This window comes from Schistocerca serialis, chromosome 2 (genome assembly GCF_023864345.2).
Source record: "Schistocerca serialis cubense isolate TAMUIC-IGC-003099 chromosome 2, iqSchSeri2.2, whole genome shotgun sequence".
NCBI lineage: Eukaryota > Metazoa > Arthropoda > Insecta > Orthoptera > Acrididae > Schistocerca > Schistocerca serialis.
Genome location: NC_064639.1, coordinates 306,610,680 through 306,627,936, shown reverse-complemented (window position 1 = coordinate 306,627,936; position 17,257 = coordinate 306,610,680). Strand labels below are relative to the sequence as shown.

At 37.0% G+C, this 17,257-nt stretch overlaps 2 protein-coding genes across 11 annotated transcripts in view; one reads left to right on the top strand and one right to left on the bottom strand.

The window, feature by feature from the left end:
- The window catches only part of LOC126457082 (2-oxoglutarate and iron-dependent oxygenase JMJD4), a 135,967-nt gene extending 125,788 nt beyond the window's left edge, over nt 1–10,179 (bottom strand). Inside the window, exon 1 of the mRNA XM_050093095.1 lies at nt 9,830–10,179. Within this exon, the coding sequence (XP_049949052.1) occupies nt 9,830–10,070 (241 nt within the window). The 5' untranslated portion in view covers nt 10,071–10,179. The remainder of the gene's footprint in view (nt 1–9,829) is intronic.
- Nucleotides 10,180–10,194: 15 nt separating this feature from the next.
- Nucleotides 10,195–17,257, top strand: part of LOC126457080 (2',3'-cyclic-nucleotide 3'-phosphodiesterase-like) — a 183,323-nt gene continuing 176,260 nt past the window's right edge. For 8 of the 10 annotated variants that reach the window (XM_050093092.1, XM_050093088.1, XM_050093089.1 and 5 more), the window contains exons 1-2: nt 10,195–10,453; nt 10,822–11,005. The gene's annotated coding sequence lies outside the window, so the exon portion shown is untranslated. The remainder of the gene's footprint in view (nt 10,454–10,821; nt 11,006–17,257) is intronic. The other 2 variants (XM_050093086.1, XM_050093084.1) reach the window with 1 other exon arrangement.

The window sequence follows — 17,257 nt, the reverse complement described above, 5'->3', positions numbered from 1 at the left end:
TGTATGTTTGTGTGTCTATCGACCTGCCAGCGCTTTTGTTCGGTAAGTCACCTCATCTTTGTTTTTATATATAATTTTTCCCACGTGGAATGTTTCCTTCCATTATATATTTTTTTAACGGATGTTTTGTTTTATAATAATTGCAATATCTCGAGTCTCAGACCTGATAGAATGCTCAAATTTGTTTTAATTTACTCTTAAACATATAGGCTACTTGATAAAACAAAAATAATGATGGCTTTTTAACATGTTTATTAATTATAGTAGATTACATTAGAATTATGTACAAAGATAGTTTACTTACGGCACTTATGTATAACCCAACTGATTGCTTGAAACATTGAATTTTTTGAGTAATTTTGTCTTTTTAATAAACATTAATGCTGATTCAAACTGTTTTTCCACTTCATCCAAGAGCTTTCAGTTCTTTTGATACAGTCTTTTTTGAAGTGCCGCTTGATTGAGGTGCGTCTACTACACAGACTATGTGCTCCAAAGGCACTATGCAGGAATCTTCTCTTTCAGGCCAATAAAATGATGCAGTGGGTCCTGAAGGATGTAGAAATAGAATTTCTGCATCTTCTTCATCATTGAATATTGTTTTTACCAGTCCAAAGTACCAGTTACCATCATAATTTGCAGCCACATAGCAATTTATGGATGGTTCAACACGAACCCAATCAGAAGAAGAATGGAAAGAAAAGACTAAGGAGGGTTTTACACTATCTGTAGTCCTTCTAATTTCAAGGTTGTTTGTTGGAAGTGGTTTGAAGTTATGAAAACTTCTAGTTCCAGGAATGGTTCTGGTTGCTGAAAAACGTTTTTCTAGTTTTAACTGTAGCAAATCAGCTTCTTTTTTGTCAATAAAGTGAAAATGAACGTTTTCAATATTTTTTTCACAAAACTTATACACATCGATTGCTGTCATTATTTGTTCTTTGTCTGAAAGCTGTAGACTGGCTTTCCTTAAAATTCTTTTAATAGTTCCTCCTAGGCCATCACAAATTGACTTCCCATGACTTGTTGCAAAAAAAGTGTGTTGAGCCTTCAAATTAAAGTCTCTCAACTGTTCAGTCAAATTTTTAAAACTGTTTCTATTTTTGTACTGACCAGCACAACCATCTGTAAAATAGTGAACTGAGTCAATGTCAGTATGATGTAATGACAGCCACTTTGTAATTTCTTTTTGTACAAAGTTAACAAAACCAGTGTCATGTTCTTGGTCATCACTAATAAAACAGTGGTTGGAAACAAAAACATTGTTTTCCTCATTTCTTAGAAAAACTCCAACTGGGTGTAGAGTACAACCACCTCTATTCCAGTGGTAACTTTGGATCTAATTTTGTATAACAAAGGAATAATTTTCACTGAAATCCATCACAATAATTGCTGTTTTGGGTGGTGGGTCTTCTTTCAATCTTTTAAAGGCTGCTGATTGGGATTTTGCTATAAACAATGTAGTCTTCAACACTGATAGACTGTTTGATCATTTCTGCCCTGTCTGTGTTAACCCACTGACTGATTACAATTTCTTCTTCTAAATCATAATCTTCACTTAGTTTTTCAGTTAAGCACTCTGTTAGTGCAGTATTTGCAGGACAGCTGTTGCAATGATGTAGCATGCAGTTTTGGTTTTCTGTGTTGCACACAAGCATCTTAATTAGGTCTTTATAAGATTCTTCAATTTTCACAGCATCCAGTAATAGTTTAACATTCTGGTGGATACTGCATACACATACAGTGTGTGTGCCTGCAGCACCAGCAAGGATACACCATTTAGGTCTCAAGAAACAAAATTTTGAAAATCCTACTTCTACCTCGGGATTCTCCCATTTGAAAGAATAATAGAGTTCTCTCAAGTTACACAAAATGAGTCTTTTTTGCATGTACACATTTTTTTGAACACTTACTTTGTCTTTTGTTCCAGGTAGCACTCTGGAACTTTCATCCTTTTCATAAAAATCTGTTACAAGTCTTACTGTATTTTCAGAAAGAGTTTTACCTTTTTTTGGACCAGGAGTTTCCAAAATACCCTTTTCAGATTTTAGCTTTCTAGCTTGTCGCACAATGTACTCACTTACATTAAATTCTTTCATCACTTTATTTCGAGTCCAAGAATCTGGAGCCAAGGTCAGAATCTGGATTTTTCTAGACCTCCCAACAGATGAAATCTTCTCTTTCATAAGAGAAATCATTACATCAAAATCCTTTGCTTTCTCAACCACACTTTTATCTTCTTCGTCATCATCAGAACTTGGTGCATCATATTTTAATGCTTTTGAAACCGCCTTTTTTGCAGTCTTTTCAATACTGCTAACCTTCCTTTTAAAATAAGAACCTTTACTTTGTTCTGACAAGCCATGAAGCTTTATCGGTGTTAAACCTAAATAATCAAGAGAAATGTTTGTTTGTACGAGGGATTCATTTCTGGATTCCAATGATTCTAATTCAACCATGACTTCATCATCTGTTTCACTTTCATTGACTTCAACTCTTAATTTTTCCTCACAAAAGTTACGGCATGTTGAGCAAAGCTTTTGTCCAGGTTTTATGCTAATATTTTTTGTCAGTAATTGTTTAGAAAGATCCAAGCCTACACTTCTCAACGATTTTTTGATGGGCTATTTGTGTTTTTTTAGTGGGTCTACACATGTTGTTTGATACTTTTCAAAAACATTTAAAAAGTAGTAGCTGTGGTGTGAACATATATTCTTAAATTCACACAGATTAATTCCAGATCGTAAGTGGATCAAATCTTTTTCTTCCTCACTCAATTCTGATACCGGCTGTAACTTTTTTGAAGGTGTGTAGGTTGTTTGGAAACAGTCAGATTTTTTAAATAACCCTCACTACAGGTTTGAATACCTGACATACTGATTTCACTTTCGGTCTGATTACTGTTCTGGTTACTTTTGTAGGATATTGGAAAAGAATCTCTGTAAACTAAGCAACAGTACTTACTGAGAGTTCGAATAAACTTAATAAAATACTATCCAAGCACTATTTAACACTGTAATAATTTTTTACTTCAAAACACAGGAGTAACAATACAAAATCCAAGTGTACATTGTTACTCTAAGAAGACAAAAACTTATTTTCGGTGTCTAAGTCACTTGGCATTTTTTATTTTTAAAATATAATTATTATTATTTTAAAAATTAGATAACTATTAAACAGGTTAAAAAGTCAACATATTTTTTCTTTTATCTAATAGCCTATACAATTAAGAGTATTTTAAAACAAATTTGAGCTTTCTATCAGGTCTGAGACTCTAGATATTGCAGTTTTTGTAAAACTAAACATCCGATAGCTTTAAAAAAAAAAAAAAAAAATAAAAAAAAAAAATAAAATTATAATAATAATAATAATAATAATTCATTTGGAAGAATTTAATATATCTTTATGGTATTTTTTTTTTTAACATTTAGATATAATACACAAACTTATTCCAAAATTTTATACTGATATCTTGAGTATTCTTTAATATACAAATTTTTTTAGTTGTGAGGACACGTTTAAGTTACAATTTCCGACTGCTGAAACAAAGCCAAATCTAAAAACTTTAAAAATTTATTAAAAAAAAATATAAGAGATAGAACAAAAAAATTTTACAAGTGCTTTCAGGATGATAAAAGAAGTAATTGTACCAAGTTTCATCAAAATCTGACATGGTTGGTGTCAAGGCCTGGGTGACTTGACATGGAATGACCCCATTAGCATGTTGTAGAATTTTAGAAACTATTACGAGCTCACACACAATGAGGTGTATCAAACAGAATGGCCTCCTCCATACCAACCAGCATGGATTCTGAAGACTCTGATCATGTGAAATGCAACTTGCTCTTTTCTCATGTGACATCGTGAGAGCCATGGATCAATACACTCAGACAGATGCAGTTTTCTTTACTTCCACAAAGCATCTGTCTCAGAACCAAACAGACACTTATTATCAAGCACATGATCACCAGGGTACCAAATGAAATTTTTGATTTCATTGGCGATTTATTTGTTAGGAGGCCACATCATGTAATCTTTACATGGAGAGTCCTCGACATACTCATCTTCAGGTATGCAACAGGGAATTGTGTTGGGATCCTTTCTGTTCACGTACCAGTATGTTAATGACCTAGTAGACAATATTAGCAACTTCGTTGTTATTGTTATTGTTGTTGTTCTCTTCTTCAATCCAGAGACTGGTTTGATGCAACTCTCCATGCTACTCTATCCTGTGCAAGCTTCTTCATCTCCAAGTACCTACTGCAATCTACATCCTTTTGAATCTGCTTAGCGTATTCATCTCGTGGTCTCCTACGATTTTTACCCTCCACACTGCCTTCCAACACTAAATTGGTGACCCCTTGATGCCTCAGAACATGCCCTACCAGACGATCCCTTCTTCTACTCAAGTTGAGCCACAAATTCCTCTTCTTCCCAATTCTATTCAGTACCTCTTCATTAGTTAGGTGATCTACCCATCTAATCTTCAGCATTCTTCTGTAGCACAACATTTTCAACGCTTCTATTCTCTTCTTGTCTACACTATTTATCATCCAAGTTTCACTTCCATTCATGACTACACTCCATACAAATACTTTCAGAAAAGACTTTCTGACACTTAAATCTATACTCTATGTTAGCAAATTTCTCTTCTTCAGAAATGCTTTCCTTGCCATTTCCAGTCTACATTTGATATCCTCTCTACTTCGACCATCATCATTTGCTCTCCAAGTAGCAAACCTCATCTACTACTTTAAGTATCTCCTTTCGTAATTTAATTGCCTCAGCATCACCTGATTTAATTTGCCTACATTCCATTATTCTTGTTTTGCTTTTGTTGATGTTCATCTTATAGACATTCCGTTCAACTGCTCTTCCACGTCCTTTGCTGTGTCTGACAGAATTACAATGTCATCGGCAAACCTAAAAGTTTTGTTTCTTCTCCATGGATTTTAATTCTCATCGTGAATTTTCCTTTTGTTTCCTTTAGTGCTTGCTCGATATACAGATTAAATAACACAACCCTGTCTCACTCCCTTCCCAACCACCACTTCCCATTTCATGCCCCTCTACTCTTATGACTGCCATCTGGTTTCTGTACAAATTGTAAATAGCCTTTTGCTCCCTGCATTTGACCCCTGCCACCTTCAGGATTTGAAAGAGAGTATTCCAGTCAACATGATCAAAAGCTTTCTCTAAGTCTACAAATTCTACAAATGTAACTTTGCCTTTCCTTAAACTATCTTCTAAGATAAGTCGTACGGTCAGTATTGCCTAATGTGTTCCAACATTTCTACGGAATCCTGACTGATCTTTCTCAAGGTTGGCTTCTAACAGTTTTTCCATTTGTCTGTAAAGAAACCGTGTTAGTATTTTGCAGCCGTGATTTATTAAATGTATAGTTTACTCATTTTCACACGTCTGTCAATGCCTGCTTTCTTTGGGATAGGAATAATTATATTCTTCTTGAAGTCTGAGGCTATTTAACCTGTTTCATACATCTTGCTCACTAGATGGTAGAGTTTTGTCAGGGCTGGCTCTCCAAAGGCTATCAGTAGTTCTAATGGAGCATTTTTTTGACTTAGGTCTTACAGTGGTCTGTCAAACTCTTCACGCAGGATCGTATCTCCCATTTCATTTTCATCTATGTTCTCTTCCATTTCCATAATATTGTCCTCAAGTACATCGCCCTTGTATAGACCCTCTATATACTCCTTCCATCTTTCTGATTTCCCTTTTTTGCTTAGAACTGGCTTTCCATCTGAGCTCTTGATATTCATACAAGTGGTTCTCTTCTCTCCACAAGTCTATGCTCGAAATGTAGGTTTGCCTTTCCTGAATCTTTCTTCTTAGATAAGTCGTAGGGTCAGTATTGCCTCACGTGTTCCAACATTTCTACAGAATCCAAACTGATCTTCCCCGAGGTCGGCTTCTACCAGTTTTTCCATTCGTCTGTAAAGAATTCGCGATAGTATTTTGCAGCCGTGACTTATTGAACTGATAGTTCGGTAATTTTCACATCTGTCAACACCTGCTTTCTTTGGGATTGGAATTATTATATTCTTCTTGAAGTCTGAGGGAATTTCGCCTGTCTCATACATCTTGTTCACCAGATGGTAGAGTTTTGTCAGGACTGGCTCTCCCAAGGCTGTCAGTAGTTCTAATGGAATGTTGTCTACTCCCGGGGCCTTGTTTCGACTTAGGTCTTTCAGTGCTCTGTCAAACTCTTCACACATTATCGTATCTCCCATTTCATTTTCATCTACATCCTCTTCCATTTCCATAATATGCTCCTCAAGAACATCACCCCCCTGTATAGACCCTCTATATACTCCTTCCACCTTTCTGCTTTCCCTTCTTTGCTTAGTACTGTGTTTCCATATGATCTCTTGATATTCATGCAAGTGTTTCTCTTTTCTCCAAAGGTCTCTTTAATTTTCCTGTAGGCAGCATCTATCTTACCCCTCGTGAGATAAGCCTCTACATCCTTAACGTTTGTCCTCTAGCCATCCCTGCTTAGCCATTTTGCACTTCCTGTCGATCTCATTTTTAAGACATTTGTATTCCTTTTTGCCTGCTTCATTTACTGCATTTTTATATTTTCTCCTTTCATCAATTAAATGCAGTACCTCTTCTGTTAACCAAGGATTTCTACTACCCCTCGATTTTTTACCTACTTGATCCTCTGCTGCCTTCACTATTTCACCTCTCATAGCTACCCATTCTTACGGTATATTAATAATTTTTACTTATGGACCATCTGACAGCAACTGAATAAAACACAATTTTAGTGCCATACGCGTTTCGCCTTTATTTTCTGCAAGGCATCATCAGTGGCAGGTTGCGTGGACAATTTCCTACATATTACGCTCCTGTTGCATTTTTTGTGTTGTTCTTCTTCTTATGAACGCCAATTTGCGGTTTTTTTCCCCATTCCACAACACTATGCACTGAACGCTTGTTATAACGCTTTAAAACGAGCGTTCAGTGTATAGTGTTGTGGAATGGGGAAAAAACCGCAAATTGGCGTTCATAAGAAGAAGAACACCACCAAAAATGCAACAGAAGCGTAATATGTAGGAAATTGTCCACGCAACCTGCCACTGATGATGCCTTGCAGAAAATAAATGCGAAACGCGTATGGCACTAAAAGTGTGTTTTATTCAGTTGCTGTCAGATGGTCCATAAGTAAAAATTATTAATATACCACAATATTACACGCAACTGAGGAAGACAGGACTATAAAAGTTGAAGATGTCTACCCATTCTTCTTCTACTGTATTTATTTCCCCTGTTCTTGTCAATCATTCCCTAATACTCTCTCTGAAACTCTCTAAAACCTCTTGTTGTGTCAGTTTATCCAAGTCCCATCTCCTTAAATTCCCACTTTTTTGCAGTTTCTTCAGTTTTCATCTACAGTTCATAACCAATAGATTGTGGTCAGAGTTCACATTTGCCACTGGAAACATCTTGCAATTTAAAACCTGGTTCCTGAATCTCTGTCTTACCATTATGTAATCTATCTGAAACTGTATAGTGTCTCCAGGCCTCTTCCACATATACAACCTTCTTTCATGATTCTTGAACAAAGTATCAGCTATGATTAAGTTGTGCTCTGTGCAAAATTCTACCAGGTGGCTGCTTCTTTCATTCCTTACCTCCATTCCAGATTCACCCACTACTTTTCCTTCTCTTCCTTTTCCTACTATCGAATTCCAGTCCCCCATGAATATTAAATTTTCATCTCCCTTCGCTATCTGAATAATTTCTTTTATCTTATCATACATTTCTTCAATCTCTTAGTCATCGGTGGAGCTAGTTGGCATATAAAGTTGTGCTACTGTGGTATATGTGGGCTTCGTGTCTATCTTGGATACAATAATGCATTCACTATGCTGTTTGCGGTACTTACCCATACTCCTACTTTTTTTTTAAATCCATTATTAAACCTACTCCTGCATTACTCATATTTGATTTTGTATTTAGAACCCCATATTCACCTGTCCAGAAGTCTTTTTCCTCCTGCCACTGAATGGCACTACTTCCCACTATATCTTACCTATCCATATCCCTTTTTAAATTTTCTAACCTACCTGCCCAATTAAGTGATTGGACATTCCATGCTCCAATCCATAGAATGCCAGTTTTCTTTCTCCTGATAACAGCCTCCTCTTGAGTAGTCTCCACCTGGAGATGCAAATGGGGGATTATTCTACCTCCGGAATATTTTACCCCAGAGGACGCCACCATCATTTAACCATACAGTAAAGCTGCATGCCCTCGGGAAAAATTACAGCTGTAGTTTCCCCTTGCTTTCAGCCGTTCACAGTACCAGCACAGCAAGGCTGTTTTGGTTAACGTTACAGGGTCAGATCAGTCAATCATCCAGACTGTTACCCCTGCAACTACTGAAAAGGCTGCTGCCCCCTTCAGGAACCACACGTTTGTCTGGCCTCTCAACAGATACCCCTCCATTGTGGTTGCACCTCAGTACGGCTATCTTTATTGCTGAGGCACACAAGCCTCCCCACCAACAGCAAGGTCCATGGTTATTGGGGGTAATTTAGTAACTTTAGACCTTCGACATTAGTAACTTAAGGTCTTCAGTTTATGTTGGAGTTATCTGTAAAGAAGTAGATTACTGTCTGAAAACAGCAGCAACACTATTCAGTTACATCATGGTAAGATTGTGAAATAGTGCAAAATTGGCTATTTGCTTTATATGTTGAATAATGTAAAATTGTGCACTTCACAAGATGCAAAATCCTATGGCTACACTATCAGCAAGTCATAACTGGAATCAGCCAACTCATACAAATACCTGGCTGTAATAATGAGTGTGAATATGAAATAGACCAATCACAGAGGCTCAATCACAGGTAATGCACGTAGTAGATACAATTTCATTGGTAGGACACTGGATATTGCAGATTGTTTGCAAACATGATTGCGTACAAAACACTCATATGGCCCATGGTAATATACTGCTCCAGTGTATGGGACTTTTCTATACTCTTTAAGTCTAATAGGCGATACACAAAGACTTTACCGAGAAGGGCAACATAAACAGTCACCTGTTTATTTCGACTCATGAGAAAATGTGCTTCAACATATCCATTGCACTAACTAGCACTACTGTTCTGCAAAAACCTAGGATATTAGTTACTAATCACTAGTGTTCAAGCAATTAATTTTCTTATGCTCCAAATGCAAATGAAATTGGAAGACGACCTAATACATTGGTACTATATAACCCATGGAGGTCTAGCACAGAAAAACACATGATCAAAGTCAGCACCCACAAGAGAGAAACAACGTATTATAAACACAAAAATACAAGCGAAATATACAACTACAACATTCCGGAGACGATGGTTCCAAAATAAACAAAACCTTTTTCCAATACTAATCAACTTGCGCATCCTAATAACACAAAACAAAAGAAAATTGATGGTGATAATATTTACTAATACATCACACCATTCAAAAAAGCTGATACTCATATTTTATATTACTGTGTTCTTGATACTCACAAATAACTGTTCCAGCTTCGAAGAACTAAAAACGAGTAACATATCTGCGAAATTTTTCTTTACAGTGACAAGATTGTTTTGCAATATAGTCTTAGGTCTACGTTGGATTGGAAGTTGAAAAGCTTTTCTTCGCGTTTGTACGTAAACTGCCTGAGGAAACGGAGGGGCCCGGCTGTACGTCTCTTACAATATCCATTGTTAATTCGTTTACACCCGTTGTCTTTTGAATAGCCAGAACAGTTTGAATGAATGAAGCACCATAAATTCCGGACACTCAGAGAAAACACACGAAAGCTTACCAAAATTTTCTTTAAGGTACGAAAACATGGGTTTATCATCTTTAACCCACTTTGTAGCGCTCTCCCATTCCTTTGTAAAATTACCCTTTATTATTACGGGATAATTTTTCAACATAAAATTCTCGAAGAATTCTGCATATGACAAATCATCTCCTACTACTGGTATTCCGCAACTGGTCTGGCTACAATTTGATATTTCACTCTTTATATCAACTACAGAAGCTTGCTCTACGTTACACATATCTGTCACTTATTTTCCACTCCGTGAACAAAACAAACGCATTTCTCAGTTTTCAGTACTGTTTTGTTCATGCAGTACTTTCAAAGGCTCTGATTATCCTATATATAGCAATTAGCGGGATCAAGGAGATCGTACAATGTGGTGTGAGCCGACTGTGATTGTGGGATAATTATAATCTTTGAATGTAATGTATGCACTTAGGAACCACACCATACGAAGTTCATTGACAAAAGCCGTTTGTTGGTGATTTGTGTTTATGTTGGGTTATTTGTGCGAAGCATTTTTTAAAATGAATTATGCAGGTTTGAGCATCATGGGTTAGGAGCTACTTATATTTCTCAGAACTCCATACTGAATGATTAGTGTCACTGTCATAACAATAGGTAAAAAATTATAGTACTTGACGTAGTTGAATGTTGTGAATTGTGAGTAAGACTTCAAATTTTCCAGATTGAAGGCAGGTAGTTTTAAGCCTTCTGATAATGCCCGCGATATTGTCGGTATTTTAGTATTGTTACATCCTGTCCTCACTTTATTTTGTTTGCTTTGTTTGACATAAAGTGTGTGTCATTGTTACACTGTTGTAAGTTGGCTGTAGCATAGCAATTTTAATAAATACCCAAGTGTACGTGGTTGAATTGTCTGCTCTATAAAGTCGGCTGTAGACTTCTGCTGTGCACGACTGGATTCGTACAGTACCACCGAACATTATATTTAACAGTCAACTAAAATAATGATACAAATGTTGCAGGGTGACGACAGTCTTATTTAAATGCCTGTATCTACGCATACACTTTCGTGCCATCAGACAGGAGATGTTTCAGATGCGAGGAACAAATTTAGAAATACAAGAGCAGACAGAGATATTTTAAGAGAATTAATACAGAATTACATAAGCGGAAAGAGATGCATTAAAACAGCGACTGCATGCTACGGTGAGATGTTTTGTTACTAGTGTTCAGTGTAGTGCCTTAATCAAACAATGTGGAAAACATTATCAAATCGACACACCAAAAAAATAAAAATGTGAGACAGCTTGCTTTGTTGTTGAATGAGTCAATTTGTTTACAGTTATGCCTATTATACATAGCAGCGTTCCGACCTTTTCACATTATTTAATTTCATGGCCAGAAATTGTTGTATAGAGTAGTGGTTGCCATACAACTATAAAGTAATTTTGTGTTGAAGTTACTTTACTATCTGTTAAATTCTTTCACGTGATAAATGGATAAAGTTTTTATGAGCCACCTCTGTTGTTATAAGTATGAATGTTTCTGTTATTTTTAAACTGTGATTGTTGACAGCAAACAGCATAAGGGGATAAATGTGCTGTTAGTCTTGTTATTGTACACAACAGTTGAAAGAACTGCCCACCTATTATCCCATTACACGCTTCTGTGTGCAACATTAACTTTCATCCCCAACGAAATATTTCCCAGTATATTATGTAACACAATGTTGAAAAAAGGTAATTAATTTTTTGTCTTGAAAGTCTGCTATTACCCACCACACAGAAGTTGCAGAGCTACGGCACTTTTTTTTTAGGATGGTGTGTTATACATGATTTCATGTTCAGATTTATCAGAATAAGAATTTAAAATATTCATTTACATTTATTAATTAACACTAGTTCATTATTTCGTCAAATTATGTGGTCAGGCATTGTGCAGTACAGAACTGCATGTTTTTGGTTTTATTTAAGTTCAGTGACATCCCATTTGCAGAGAACCATTTATCAATTTTCAAGACAATTTTGTTTACATTTTCAGGCTCTCTGTTAGGTGCGATTTTAATACATGCATCAGTCACAGATTGAAATGTTTCTGCTTCTTGGATGCTCATGGTTAGGAAGTAAAGAGAGGCCACCTCAAATGTACCTAGAATAAGTAACTGCATCAATGTATGGTTTCAATAAGTTAAGGTGGAAAATTAGATGAATTTTCTGTTGTAATCAACTAACTTTTAACATTTATAGCTGTCAAATTATGACACCATCATTATAAAATGGAACTAGCCTGCATACTTCTTTCTGTGACATTGGGAAGGACCTTTAAATAGGATTTCAGTGACATAACATGATTGGGATAATAAGAAGATATCAGTGCATCAAATCACTACACTGCTGCAGGGAAAGGCGATCCCAAAAAGTCTCCTCCACTGTATCAGATGTAAGCAAGTACATAACTTGAGAACAGCTACCGTATCTATTATGATAATGACTGCCACCTCAAGTGCTAAAAATCTGCATCTACATACATAGCCTACTTTGCAAGCCACCACATGGTGCCTGGCAGAGGTTACTACGTACCAGTACTAGTCATTTCCTCCAAATGAGCTCTCACTGCACGTATCTTCATGATTCGTATGCGAGATGTATGTTGGTGGCAGTAGGATCTTTCTAGAGTTAGCTTCAATTGGCGGTTCTTTAAATTTCCGCAGTAGCTCTTCTAGAAAAGATTGTCGTCTTCCCTCCAGCAATTCCCATTTGATTTCCCGAAGCATGAAATGTTGGGATTACTGAAGAATGCGATACAACCTGACGGCTTTGACCAGTGGCGTCAGATGTTAGATGATGTGTTACACAGATTTAACAGCAAAGATGAATGTTGAGAAACAAAGGAAAGCATGTCCAGCTCATCTCAGTCTACACAGCTTTATGAACATTACCACATCATTCTCCTTATAGCAGTCATGTGATCTCAGTTTGTTATCACCCTGCTTCGTAATTGTCCATGTTTCTATGCCGTAAGTAAGTACTGGGCGTATCAGCGTTTCGTAAAGTCGGCACTTTGTCCCTCGTGATACAGGCTTGGATTTAAAATGTCACAACAGTCCTAAGTAGCATTGGTTAGAAGCACTTATGTGAGCCATAATTTCAGTAAAAGTGGTGCCATTTGTTTCTGTCTTTGAGCCCAGATAAGTGAAATATTCCACTCACTCAAAAGTCGTTCCATCAAGGGTTATTGTGGGCTGTAGGGGTTGGTTGGTGCCAATATATACTGCGTCTTTCATTCATTAATTCTCAGGCCCATCTTCTCTGCAATCAGTTTCAGAGCTGAAAATACGCTTTGTAGATCTCTAAGTGTTCTGCTCATTAAATCCAAGTTATCTGCATATCCCAGCAGTTGTACAGACTTATAGTAGATAGTTCCTCTTGTCTGAATATATGATTTGCGTACCACTTTTTCAGGTTGAACAATAGGCAGGAAAGCCCATCTCCTTGCCTTAGCCCAGTTTGAGTGGGAAACTGAGGTGATAGCCTTGACTGCACTCGCATGGTACGCTGGGGATACTTTAGGGTGATATTAAAAGCATCAATTTTCCAGGCACTCAAAATGCCCGCATTGCCTCATAAAGTTTGGCTCAGTTTATTGTGTCGTATGCAGATTTAAAGTCAATGAAAAGACGGTGCATACCAACATTGAACACATTGGTCTTTTCTACTATTTGTCGGAGAGTAAATACCTGGTTTACAGGTGATTTTCCTGTCTGAACCAGCATTGATGGCTTCCAATAATACCTTCTGTGATAGGTGAAAGTCTACTAAACAGGATATTTGATAGTACTTCATATATATTATTTAAAAGTGTTATGCCTCTCTAGTTGCTGCATTCAAATCGATCTCCTTTCTTATGCACCAGACACACTATCCCTACATTCCATTCTTCCGGTAACTCTTGCTTTTCCCAGATGAGGCACACAATCTTGTAGATCCTACGGTCCTCCAGCTTTCAATAGTTCAGATGTTATATTGTCGGTCCGTGGTGCTTTATTGTTCTTCAACCGGACAATTGCTTTGTTCACTTCTCCTTGGGAAGGGGGAGGTACTGTGGCATCATCTTCTGGAGTGACTGGGATATCCACAATAGGGGACTATGGAGCATCCAACAGTTCACTGAAATACTCTACCCAAGGCTCCAATTCCTCTTGACATCAGTTAGTAGTGTTTCATTTTTACTTTCACACAGGCTGATGCGCGGCTTAAATGCTCTTCTTTCACTATTAATTTTCTGATAAAATTTTCTGACATCATTTGTTTTTGCAATTGTCCCCATTCTTCAATCTGCTTTATTTCCCAATCCCTTTTCTTTCTCCGATGCAGTTTCTTCTTTTCTTTCCTTTTATCTTGATAATTTCTTATCGCTAAAAGAGTATGTGATTTCTAAAGCTTTTTCCTGTATGCTGATTTTTCTCCTGACTCATTCTCGTACATTCTTCATCAAACCAGGAATTCCTCGGTTGCTTTCCTTCTTTCCCTAGCAATTCTTCTGCTGCCTTAATGATTGCATCCCTGCAAGCGTTCCAATTCCTGATCCAAGTTATCATGTACTAGCGGTGTATAATGCAAGATTCTCAGCAACCTTCTCAGAGACGTTTTAAAGATATTTTCATTTTTTAAACTTCGATACCATATACTTAATTTGAGGTGTTCCTTTGACTTTTCTTGCATTGGATATTCGAGCTCTTAGTTTCGCAATTGCAAGGTAGTGGTCTGAATCTACATTAACTCCTCTGTAAGTTCGTACATCTAGTAAGTGTGAGGAATGCGCGCCATCAATAATTACATGATTCATTTGGTTGAAGGTATGCTCAGCAGGGCTACACCATGCTGCTTTATGAACAGTTTTGTGTGGGAACATAGTGCTACCTACAGCCATGTTATGTGACAGTGCATACTGAATGACTCTGTGGCCATTGTTATTTGTGTATCCATGGAGGCTTTGCTTTCCTATTGCTGGGAGGTAACATTCTTCTTTACCGATCTGTGCATTGAGGTCTCCAATAATTATTTTAGTGTCATACACTGGACATCTGTCGTAAGTTATCTCGAGGTGCTCAAAGAAGGTGCCTTTATACTGGTCATGTGGATTCACTGGAATAACATCTAGGATCTCACATATGAGAGTGAAGACTCATCAAACTACTCATTGATCAATGTACATGCACCCACAGAAGTATCAGATGACCAGGATCGTGTTCTTCGGTTGACCTAAATAGCTCAATTGAAGAATGGGATACTAGTGAAAAAGGGGGAGGGGCAGAAGTAACGTTAGTATGGATTACCTCAGTTGACATATATGAGTTATATTCCAACCTTGAGTTGATATGTATGGGTTAACAGCAGTACGGGATACAAATTTAGCGTATGTTGACTTATTCGTCTTTGCTAGCACTAGTACCCTATTCTTCTGTTGACCAATATGTGTCAGCTGCAGTATGGAATACTGCTACTAGCATCTGATTCTTCAGTTGATACTAATACTAACAAAGACGAAAGACAAACATACATAAAATTTGTATCCCATACTGCATACAGGGTACTAATGCTAACGAAGATGAAAAAATCGATGTACGTAACATTGGCATCCTGTATCTCAGTTCAACTACGCAAAGGTGAAAAAACCCTTGATAGTAATAGTAACAACTGGAAAATTTCGTAGTAGTACTAGAGATGGTGAAAAAACTGACAGCAATAAAATTTATATCCCATACTTCAGTTGAACTGTGCATGTCAACTGAAGAATAGGATATTACTGCTAGCGAAGACAAAAAAAACAAAAACAACATACGTAACATTGGCATCGTGTACTTCAGTTGAGCTTCAAAGTTAGTATCCTGTTTTTCACTTTAGGTGTATAAGCCAATAGAAGAACAGGATACTAATGCAGGTGCAGGCAAAAAATAGTGGTATAGGGTCGAGGCCCCAGTTATGGCCACATTAAGGGCAATTTGAGATACATCACATTTTTATTATAGGAAGAAAGTATACAAAATACTTCAAAAAATCGTATCTATTGCTTCAAAGTCTACACATTACAACCATGCAAAAACAAACATTCTAAGTTGTATAACAAAAGCAGAAAAAAATATTGAGAAATAAATGGCACATTTCCCTGGTTTTGGCCATGTTAACCCTACCTATGGCCAGCTGTTTCCCCACTTATGGCCACTTCATATTATAATAAAACTATGGCTAAAATAACTGTCAATCCATGTGCCAAAAAGTAATTTGTGCTTTATACAAGTATATAAGACAACAGACAACAAACATACAGGAAATAGGTCAAAGGTACAGCAACTGAACGAACAGAACAAAAAAATCATTAGGCAAAGTATTGTCCCAGTAATTACTTAAATCAACTTGCAGACAAGTTTATTTCTCACGAGTATCAATGGAACCAGGAAAATTTGTTTTTAATGAACGTCCTTCTTGCATCAAGACTGGATCTGGCAGTTTCCCTATAATATCTTCACCCGTTATAGTCGAATCATCATTTTCAATGTATTCGAAACAACTTTTCTGAACATTAGAACTTTTTAGGCACTGAATTTCATATCCAGAATGAGAAAGCACTTTCAAAATTACAGATACATACTTAAAAATTGCAGGTCTTGTTGTTCTATTTCCTGTTGAACTAAATTTTGCCAATACAAAGTCCCTTACTTTCAAATTCTCACTTGAAGATAATTTCACATGTTCTGGTATTTCACCTTCATCCCCTCCTACGTAGTCATCTAAACTGCTTCCACTGTCCGTCCATTCTTCTTCGTCGCGAGAACTTGTTCGCCTATCACTTAACTCTTGTCTGTTTCTTGTTTTCCCCTTTTTTTACACGAGATAATGCCAAGTGCTGCTCTTCGGACTTTAACTCCTTCATAGCTTTTCTCTTCCTTTTTTCCTGCTCCTTCTCCTGCTACTCTTTTTCCTTCAGTTCATGATATTCCACCCACTTGTCACTAGTCACAACAGTGGGTGTGTGTGCTTTCTTTCTCTATGTGCTTCGTTGTTTGGGTTCTGGCCAAGTGGTGATGAGACTTTCAAAAACTGTTGCCAATGATTTTGGTAGTGTCAGTTGGATACGCGCTGAAGATGGACTATGGTTAGATGGTGGAGTACCTGAATTATATGAAATACTATTGAGGGTTGTTGAATTATCTGCAGGAATAAGACTGTTGGTGGGTGTTGAAGGAATATCTGAATTTTGTAAAATGCTGTGTGTTGAAGATATGTCAATATTATCAACATTTTGAATGGATGAAGGATTAAGTCCATCCGTGTTTTGTGAAAGATTCTCTGTTGGATTATCTTCAGAGGGAGGTGGTATGCTATCTGTCAGAATGTCATCAGTGTTACCACTAGCACCATGCATTTTAACGTCGTCAGCTATTTTTCTCCAGAACTTGAA